General features: G+C 53.3%; 4 protein-coding genes across 4 annotated transcripts, besides 4 other annotated features; all 4 read left to right on the top strand.

Moving 5' to 3' along the window:
• Positions 1–84: 84 nt before the first annotated feature.
• Positions 85–109: a microsatellite.
• Positions 110–603: 494 nt separating this feature from the next.
• Positions 604–626: a microsatellite.
• Positions 627–880: 254 nt separating this feature from the next.
• On the top strand, positions 881–1,774 carry Tco025E_07944 (electron transfer protein; the record flags this gene model as incomplete). Its single annotated transcript, XM_029374802.1, has 1 exon — positions 881–1,774. One exon carries the CDS (start codon positions 881–883, stop codon positions 1,772–1,774), a length of 894 nt encoding a protein of 297 aa, XP_029225070.1.
• Positions 1,775–2,474: 700 nt separating this feature from the next.
• Positions 2,475–2,498: a microsatellite.
• Positions 2,499–2,707: 209 nt separating this feature from the next.
• Positions 2,708–3,241, top strand: Tco025E_07943 (chaperone DnaJ protein; the record flags this gene model as incomplete). The annotated part of the gene is made up of 1 exon (XM_029374801.1): positions 2,708–3,241. One exon carries the CDS (start codon positions 2,708–2,710, stop codon positions 3,239–3,241), a length of 534 nt encoding a protein of 177 aa, XP_029225069.1.
• A 184-nt stretch (positions 3,242–3,425) lies between these two features.
• Positions 3,426–3,467: a microsatellite.
• A 63-nt stretch (positions 3,468–3,530) lies between these two features.
• Tco025E_07942 (uncharacterized protein) lies at positions 3,531–6,113 on the top strand (the record flags this gene model as incomplete). Its single annotated transcript, XM_029374800.1, has 1 exon — positions 3,531–6,113. One exon carries the CDS (start codon positions 3,531–3,533, stop codon positions 6,111–6,113), a length of 2,583 nt encoding a protein of 860 aa, XP_029225068.1.
• A 272-nt stretch (positions 6,114–6,385) lies between these two features.
• On the top strand, positions 6,386–9,229 carry Tco025E_07941 (P-ATPase family transporter: proton; the record flags this gene model as incomplete). Its single annotated transcript, XM_029374799.1, has 1 exon — positions 6,386–9,229. The coding sequence occupies one exon, from the start codon at positions 6,386–6,388 to the stop codon at positions 9,227–9,229; it is 2,844 nt and encodes a 947-aa protein (XP_029225067.1).
• Between the last annotated feature and the right edge of the window lie 235 nt (positions 9,230–9,464).

Raw genomic sequence — 9,464 nt, 5'->3', positions numbered from 1 at the left:
GCAGTGCCAGAAACATTTTATTATCAGAGTCTTTCTTCCGAGGACGTCTTTTCTTACCTCCCTCGTGCGTTATCCAGGCAAAAGATATATATATATATATATATATTATGCACATGTATGCCTGTGGTCTCTTCCATAACCACAGACGCTTGTGCTACTGATATGCTATCTTATTGTCCTGGGAACCGTGGGGGCATGCGCCTATTGTGAGCACCATGTTGGAATTTGGCACAAGAACGGAGTGCATACATGGGCCACGTTGTTATTGCTATTTTCACTTTAATGTGTCCTTGCGGCACATTTTTTTTCTGCATGCAAATGCCGATGTACTTGGATGACCAGCGAAGCAAGAGGGATAAAAATAAAAAAAAACTGAAGGAGAAATCTTGATGATGTGTGGAGTAAGTTAAGACGATGTGCTGTGTTTGTTTCTTGATTCGCTTCCTACCCATAAGTAGAAGCTAAGTTTTACAACGGATTCCGTTTTCTTATTGCTGCCTCACTTCGTTGTAATTCGATTTTCTTCGCCCTGTTGGTTGTGATGTGTTTTCGTTTTCTTTTTATCCCCCTCTTCACAAATTAAAACAAAAGAAAACGGTAACTTGTGTGTGTGTGTGTGTGCGTGTCTCCCTTGTGCTTTTTTTTGTTGGCCTAAGTACGACGATCATCTGCTGGACACTGTTGGTTGCGTTTGGGTACAGCGTGACGCTTTGCCCTTCCTCCTTGCGTGCAGGGTTGGGTGCGCTGTCTCTGACCAGGTTTCTCTTGCTTTGCATCTAGTGACCCGTTTGACTGTAGCTGCATATTACCTGTTTGCACTGACCCCCGGTGGGTTTTCTTGGCGGTGAGAGGGGCGTGGACGTTGCTGCGAAAGGGGAGGATGAAGCGGCTCCTGACACTGCTCCCCGTGGGGCTGGGTGCAACCTCGCTCGCGACGGCGCGGCGCCTTTTTAAGTCAGACGGAACACCTTACAATAGTGGAGTGGCCGACACCTTGCACGGGAGCGAGTACGTTCACAAAGGCGGCGTAGAGGCAATCGTGGAGGGCGTCGCCGCGGGTCAGTACGCAGAACACAAGCCCCGGGCCACCATGTTTGTTAATAAGCGTCCAGTCGAGATAATACCCCAAGAAGAGAACTTGTTGGAGGTGATGGAGCGGGAGGGCATTCGCGTGCCCAAGTTTTGCTATCATCCCATTCTCTCAGTGGCGGGTAATTGTCGAATGTGTCTGGTGCAGGTGGATGGAACCCAAAACCTCGTCGTGTCTTGTGCCACCGTGGCGCTTCCAGGCATGTCCATTATTACTGATAGTCGCTTGGTGCGAGACGCCCGCGAAGGTAACGTGGAGCTTATTCTCATTAACCACCCAAATGACTGCCCCATCTGCGAGCAAGCCACAAACTGCGATCTGCAAAACATCAGCATGAACTATGGCACTGACATTCCTCGATACAGAGAGGATAAGCGGGCGGTTCAAGATTTCTACTTTGACCCTCAAACTCGAGTGGTGCTTAACCGCTGTATTCATTGCACGCGATGCGTGCGGTTTCTCAACGAACACGCGCAGGATTTTAACCTTGGAATGATCGGTCGTGGTGGTCTCAGTGAGATCAGCACCTTCTTGGATGAGTTGGAAGTGAAAACAGACAATAACATGCCGGTCTCACAACTGTGTCCGGTGGGAAAACTGTATTTGGGCGACGCTGATGAAAATAACGCCGTTGCTGACAAGCTGGACGTTAGTCAGCGGAATTACGCCGTTGCGACAGCCTAGTGGGGGGGCAGCGTGGGTGTAGCATTGAGGGAAGGACTAGAGAGGAGGGTCAGTGTGAGTCCTCCTTGGGAGGTGTGGGGGGGGGGGTCAGTTAATGCGGGGTGTTGCTCTCCGTTCCTGCGTGTTTTCAGTTCCTGCTCTACGGACGCGAGAGAGGAAGAGGGAAGGGGGTGGCAAAAAGTTCATTCAGTCTACTGCATGGATCCCAAGTTTAACACGGCATCTTCTTGTTATTTCGGGGCAGAGTGGGACGGAAGCATGTCACTCGCTCCCTCTCTCGAATATGCGTCTCTCTGTGTATGGTAGTGAGGAGGGAGAAAGGGCAGGGGCAGCCTTGTTTATTTTTATATCTATTTTTGTTTTTCCGTGTGCCTGGCGAGTTTTTCTCGTAGTGCGGGGCGAGAGAGGAACAGTAGTGAGTGGGTGGACACACCATGTATACACGTAGGAACGCGTCTCTCTGTGCGTGCTCCCTCCCCAACGTAAACTTGGCCGCGGGGGCGGGGTCTTCCTTGGTGCAGTTGAAATGTGGTCCTTTCTTCGCTACCTGCGTGAGTGCGAGGTGGTGGCACCACACGAAAGGGTTGTGGCTAACACTTCAACAGATGGGATGTGTGTATTACTTGTGAGCCCCTCCTGCCACCCAAATAGAAACAAAAGAACACACAAATGCACCTACACATGCACACAAGGCCAAGCTTATATATACATATATATATACATAACGAAAAAAAAAAGCCCTATTTTTTTTTCCGCAAAGTGTTTGCTTTCTTTCTCTTGTTTGGTGCGCTACTTTGCGCGTCTGTGCGTGGCGCAGCTTTCGGTGACGCCTAGCAGCGAGTGGTCATGGCATTGATGGCATTGTAAAAAGCCACTGCCCTTTCTTTCTTCTTCTATTCCTGCTTGCTCGCATTGTTGTTGCTGTTAAAACCAATGAGGTCGGCGGAACAGATGGACGCCGTAGTTTCTCCTTACGAGGTGCTTGGCGTCCCCACTTCGGCCTCGGTCGCAGACATTCGTGCGGCATTCAAGCGTCTAGCACTCTGTACCCATCCCGACAAACAGATATGCGGCAGGTCAGATGGGGAGGAGTTGGCGGTGGCGCACACAATTCAACCCTTCCATGCCGTAAAGGAAGCCTCGGAGCTGTTGCTTGACCCGCTGCGTCGTGCTCGGTACGACCATGGACAGGAGCAGGCGCTTGTGCGGTCCATCGGTGCGGTAAGTGATCGGTACGACTTGAGCGAGTTTATTCTTGTGGAGGAGAAATGTGTGGGCGATGTCACCGTGCATGATAATAGAGTGCTAAGGATGCGGGTTTACACGTTGGAATGCCGCTGCGGTGGTGCTTTTGAGGTGTTTGTCACCGAATGCGAGGCCGCGGCGGGGGGAGTAGACAAATTTTGCGAATGTGACTGTTGCTCCCTGGTAATTGCAGTAACGGGCGGTCGTGCGGCGTTTAAGTGATGACAGTTCCCGTCCTACCTGTTGTTGTTTTTCTTGTCTCTCCTTGCGCTGGTCTCGCGGATTTACGTTGCGGAGTAGTGCCCGCAATTTCTTCTATAAATACGACTGAGTGCTGCTGCAGAGATAATAATAACGAACGGGAGAAAGAAGGTCCCAACTTAGTTCAGTCTCATGTGACAGAAAGTTGTTGTTTTTTTTTTCTTTTCTTTTTCTTTTTTCTTTTTCTCCTCCACGTCGCATTAGGATGTCGGCGTTGCGGCATTCTACCTCGTTGCATTGATCAAAAACAATGCTGCGTCGCGCTGGGGCCCCGTTTGGTGGAAGAGTTCCCAAGAGAAAGACGCCGAACCGGATATTTTCTGCTGGGCGGCGTGGAGCGGCATCGCCTCCATCGGTGCGCCTCTTGGGGCGCGCAGGTGCGGCGTTAAGCTCCCTCGCGTGCGCTCTATTCAGTCGGCGGGTGCACACAGGAGTGGGGCCTGCGGAGGCGCCTGACACCGCGGACGAGGACGAGGTGACGTTGCAGGATTACGAGGAGCTGCTGCTTCATTCTGCGGCCTCGGAAACACCTGAGAGCGGGGGTCGCGGCGACGCCGCGCAGGAAGCTGCGGTGCCCCGCCACCCTAACCAACCCCCTGTTTCTGCAACAATGCGGCTCGTGGGCGACATCCTGGAACTGCTCCCTGCCGATGGCGCAGGAATCCGCCTCACCACAATCACGCCTCTCCTAGACGTGGAGGCCATAAGTGAGCTCTTTGGCTCCGTCCTTGCTTTTGTGCAGCTGTTTCCTCATCGCTTTCATGCTTACCAGGGGGAGGAGGCCGACGGAGTTCGCCGCTGGTTTGTGAGTCGTGCGCAGTCCACGGGAATCTCGCCGCCCTCCATGGCGGCGGACGGGGTAACACCCGCGGGGGAGGGTGGGGGTGGAGGTGCTAGTAACGTTGCTCAGACACAATTGCGAGTGCGGCTTCACGGCGTGGATGCAAAAGTCGATGATACGAAATTGAATTTGGTTCTTCAACGGCTGAAAGATGTGCTGCCTAGAAACAGACCGACTCCGACAAACGGACTGCTGCAAACCTTACCAATGGAGCTTCAAGACTCTATTCGAGATGTGGGAGGTGGGCTACTACGCCTATTGAAGAATGCGGTGGCTGAGGCGTATGTAGACCTTAGCGAGGACACATCTTTTGTGTCCGTAAAAGGGGTTCTTTCCTCTCAAGGAATACCAACATTTCATGGCTTGTCAAAAAGGGCAGCTCCTCTTCGAAACGCCGCACCAGTGATGCCGCTGGAAGACTACGCAGATGACGCATGGGACGTTGAACTTGACCTGGACGAAGATGATGCCGTCACTCCTGGCGACGACCGTGTCGATGATGCCGAGCCGGACGATGAGTTTCTTCGCGGTGGTGGCTCCGCCACCGCGGTTGTTCCCAGTGCCGCGCAGAAGCAGCAGCAGAGGAACTTGTCTATACCACCTGCCCCTCCAAAGCCGCCTGTAAGATTGGAAAAACCCCGGACGCCCCCGCCATTGCCTTCGAGACGCAAAGAAGCTACCTCATCAAGAGGGCGGATGTCGCCCGAAGAACTTCTTACAGCGCACACAACAATGGCCGTGTTGCGCGGGCGACGATCACCCAGCGAGATGTTGGACTTATTTGTTGAGTGCGTTCCCACCATTTACGTTCCTGTACATCAGATAAAAGTGACGGATGCTCTGGCAAGGGTCCTCGGACCAAGGAATACAATTCACAAGGTTATTAAAATCTACTCCTACTACTTTGATCGAAATAAGGAGTCCGACACTGTGCGTTTAAAGTCAACGCTTCAGCATGCACGTCTGGGAGCCGCCAATGCTCTTTACGAGGCTGGGTCCAGTGGGGCATCATCCTCTACTAGCCTTCCGCAGCGTAAACTACAAGAAACCAGCGTCACTCATGCATTCCCCATTCTGAATACACCTATTCGCACAAAAGCGGTCTCTTCTACCATACAACGGAAGGGGGGGCCTTTTGTGAATTCTGCATCGGATACTGTAGCTCCAGTTGACTGTCCGATGTCGGAGTGGTGTGCGCTGCTTGAGGCGCTTCCATACGAACGTTACATAGGCGTCACAGAGTGGGCACGCCTCGCCGGCGTTGCGGAATCCACTGTCAAATTATTCACTGAAAAAAAAAACAATGAACACTACTTTCTGACATGTAACACACCTGAGAAGGGAGATGAGACGCTTTTATGGCGGCTTCGTCCGTACTGGCTAGCGCCTGGATGCACAGGAGAGCTGGGATCTGAGGACGCTTTTGAGGCTGTTGCGATTGAGAAACATCTTAAGCCTATTTGGATTTCCGTCGACCGATTGCTTCAAAAATTGTCAGCCCCAGAAAAAGACAATGTTCTGGCTGTTTCCCATGGAAGCGGGGGCGTTGGGCCGTGGCTTCGCAAATTTGGTCGGATGTGCTGGGTTGATAAGGAGGGGACAAAGATGCGGAAGTACTGCGCCACCGCCGACCTCGATGATATCCTCCATGTGGTGGTGCAATACTTGCAGGGCACGTTACCCACCACCTTTGTCAACTTGGAGGAGAAAATTCTGCACGATACCGTCTCCTCTGCGCAGACAGGCAGTGGAAGAATAATGCACCGGAAAGAAGGCATTCGGTGCCTCATTGACCACGGTCTGAAGATAGCGCGTCAGCAGGCACTTTCCTCGCAGCCTTATGCTGGTCAATGCAGTCATGAAAAACGCGCCAAACAGGAGAACCTTTATCTGCTATTGAAGCGGCATCCCCAGCAGGTGAACGCCAAATACGAAGAGGGAATCCTATGGGCTGCAAAACATTCCTTCTTTGGGAGACATGCCGAAAAATAATATTACAAACCTAATAAATGCATAGTTGGATGCCGCAAATACCACTACACAATGAAAACAACAAAAAGACAACAATTATTCACAAACAACGCAAAAACATTAACGCTAAAAAAACCTCAAAAGTACTGTATACCAAACAACTGTTTACTAACAAACCAAAACGGAAAAAGCAAAAAGGTACAAGAAACTGCCTACGCAATACTCCCTTCTCTAACTCAACTTCTACTACTAGTGGTAAGCTTTTGTAGCGCGCAGCCAATTACATCACACCCATGAGCGATAAGAACGAGGAGACGGTGTTTAAGAACGGAAATGATAGTCATTCCGACGAAGAGCACCCGCCACAGAAGCCGAAGCGGCGTCAGTCGGTCCTCTCCAAGGCCATTAGTGAACACAAGGAGGACGACGTCGACGAGGCGCCGCTGCTGCCGCCGTCGAAGGGCCTGACGACTGCTGAAGCCGAAGAACTCCTCGCCAAGTACGGCCGCAACGAGCTGCCTGAGAAGAAGACACCCGGTTGGCTGATATTTGTGCGCAACTTGTGGGGCCCCATGCCCTTTGCGCTGTGGGTCGCCATCATTATTGAGTTTGCGCTGGAGAACTGGCCCGATGGTGCCATTCTTCTTGCCATTCAGCTGGCCAACGCCACGATTGGGTGGTACGAGACAATCAAGGCGGGTGACGCCGTGGCCGCGCTGAAGAACTCACTGAAGCCAGTGGCGACCGCCTTCCGTGACGGGAAATGGCAGCAGCTGGATGCGAGACTACTGGTGCCCGGTGACCTTGTGAAGCTTGCATCCGGCTCCGCGGTCCCTGCCGACTGCAGCATCAACGAGGGCGTGATCGACGTGGACGAGGCGGCGCTGACGGGGGAGTCGCTTCCCGTGACGATGGGACCGGACCACATGCCCAAGATGGGCTCGAACGTTGTGCGTGGTGAGGTGGACGCAACGGTGCAGTACACCGGACAGAACACCTTCTTTGGCAAGACGGCGGTGCTGCTGCAGTCCGTGGAATCCGACCTTGGCAACATCCATGTGATACTTGCACGGGTGATGGTGGTGCTGACGAGCTTTTCGTTTGTGCTGTGCCTGATCTGTTTCATTTACTTGCTTGTGAAGTTTTATGAAACGTTTCGTCGTTCACTCCAGTTTGCCGTGGTGGTGCTCGTGGTGTCCATTCCGATTGCTCTTGAGATTGTCGTGACGACGACGCTTGCGGTGGGCTCGAAGAAGCTGTCGAAGCACAAGATCATCGTGACGAAGCTGACGGCGATTGAGATGATGTCGGGTGTGAACATGCTGTGCTCGGACAAGACGGGGACGCTGACGCTGAACAAGATGGAGATCCAGGACCAGTGCTTCACCTTTGAGGAGGGCTACGACCTGCGCTCTGTGCTCGTGCTGGCCGCGCTCGCTGCGAAGTGGCGTGAGCCGCCCCGTGACGCCCTGGACACGATGGTGCTGGGGGCCGCGGACTTGGACGAGTGCGACAACTACACGCAGACCGAGTTTGTGCCGTTCGATCCGACGACGAAGCGCACGGCTGCCACCCTGATTGACAAGCGGACCAACGAGGAGTTCAGCGTGACGAAGGGCGCACCGCACGTGATCATCCAGCTGGTGTACAACCAGGACGAGATCAACGACCAGGTGGTGGATATCATCGACAACCTTGCCGCGCGTGGCATCCGCTGCCTTTCGGTGGCCAAGACGGACGCGCAGGGCCGCTGGCACCTGTGTGGCATCCTCACCTTCCTCGACCCCCCACGCCCTGACACGAAGGAGACGATTCGCCGAAGCAAGCAGTACGGCGTGGATGTGAAGATGATCACTGGCGACCACGTGCTGATTGCGAAGGAGATGTGCCGTATGCTTCGCCTCGACCCGAACATCCTGACGGCGGACAAGCTGCCGAAGGTGGACGTGAACGACCTGCCGGATGACCTCGGTGAAAAGTACGGAGAGATGATGCTTGGTGTTGGTGGATTTGCGCAGGTGTTCCCGGAGCACAAGTTCATGATCGTTGAGGCGCTTCGTCAGTACGGGTTTACCTGCGCGATGACGGGCGACGGTGTGAATGACGCCCCGGCGCTGAAGCGTGCGGATGTGGGTGTTGCCGTGCAGGGGGCGACGGACGCCGCGCGCGCCGCGGCGGACATGGTGCTGACGGGTCCTGGACTGAGCGTTGTGGTCGAGGCGATGCTTGTGTCGCGGCAGGTGTTCCAGCGCATGCTTTCCTTCCTGACGTACCGTATCTCTGCTACGTTGCAGCTTGTGTGCTTCTTCTTCATTGCCTGTTTCTCTCTGACCCCCCGCGACTACGGCAGTGTTGATGCGGAGTTTCAGTTCTTCCACCTTCCTGTGCTGATGTTTATGCTGATCACGCTTTTGAATGACGGCTGCCTGATGACGATCGGCTACGATCGCGTGGTGCCCTCCAAGTTGCCGCAGCGGTGGAACCTCCCCGTTGTGTTCACGAGCGCGATTATTCTGGCTGCGGTTGCTTGTGGTTCTTCACTCATGCTGCTGTGGATTGCGCTTGAGGCTTGGAGTGACGAGACTTACCAACACTCCTGGTTCAAGAGTCTTGGGCTCGCCCAGCTGGAGCAGGGGAAGGTTGTGACGCTGCTGTACCTCAAGATTTCCATCTCTGACTTCTTGACCCTCTTTTCTTCACGTACCGGCGGGAAGTGGTTCTTTTCCATGGCACCTGGACTTGTTCTGCTCATTGGTGCGATAATATCGCTGTTTGTGTCGTCAATGGTGGCCTCCTTTTGGCACAAGTCGAGTCCGGATGGTTTGCTGACGGAGGGCCTTGCGTGGGGGAAAACCAACAGCGAGAAGCTGCTGCCGCTGTGGGTGTGGATCTACTGCATTGTGTGGTGGTTTATTCAAGACATCGTCAAGGTGCTGACGCACATGTTGATGGAGTGGACGGATCTGTTCGGCTGCGTGTCGAAGGCTTACGGCGGGAATGTTATTGAGCAGTATATGGAAAAGAGAGGTAACGAGCCTGATGAGGACAATGAAGATTGCCAGGAGACATCTCCTGTTGAGGTGAGTACCCCATTATCTGGAAGGAAGCATGAAAAGGAAAGTGGTGGTAAATCTTAACCTGGCTGTTTTTATTAATATTGTCTTGGCCCCCTGGCCTCCCAAGTGTGGACTGCTTGGGTTTTTCCGTTTCCCCTGAAAAAGCTTCATTATTGCATGTGTTGGTGCACGTCTAATTATTTGTGACGTTGTACCCATAGGGTAAATTGAGTTCCGTGGGGATCTATTCTGCCCACCGTGCCTCTGGGTGGACGCTTATGTATCTGTGAATGAGGCCCATAGGAATGTGCGAAAT

Source organism: Trypanosoma conorhini (genome assembly GCF_003719485.1).
Source record: "Trypanosoma conorhini strain 025E chromosome Unknown Tco_14.4_contig_00668, whole genome shotgun sequence".
Lineage (NCBI taxonomy): Eukaryota > Euglenozoa > Kinetoplastea > Trypanosomatida > Trypanosomatidae > Trypanosoma > Trypanosoma conorhini.
The sequence above is the reverse complement of the archived record's forward strand: the minus strand, read 5'-3'. Positions and strand labels throughout refer to the sequence as shown.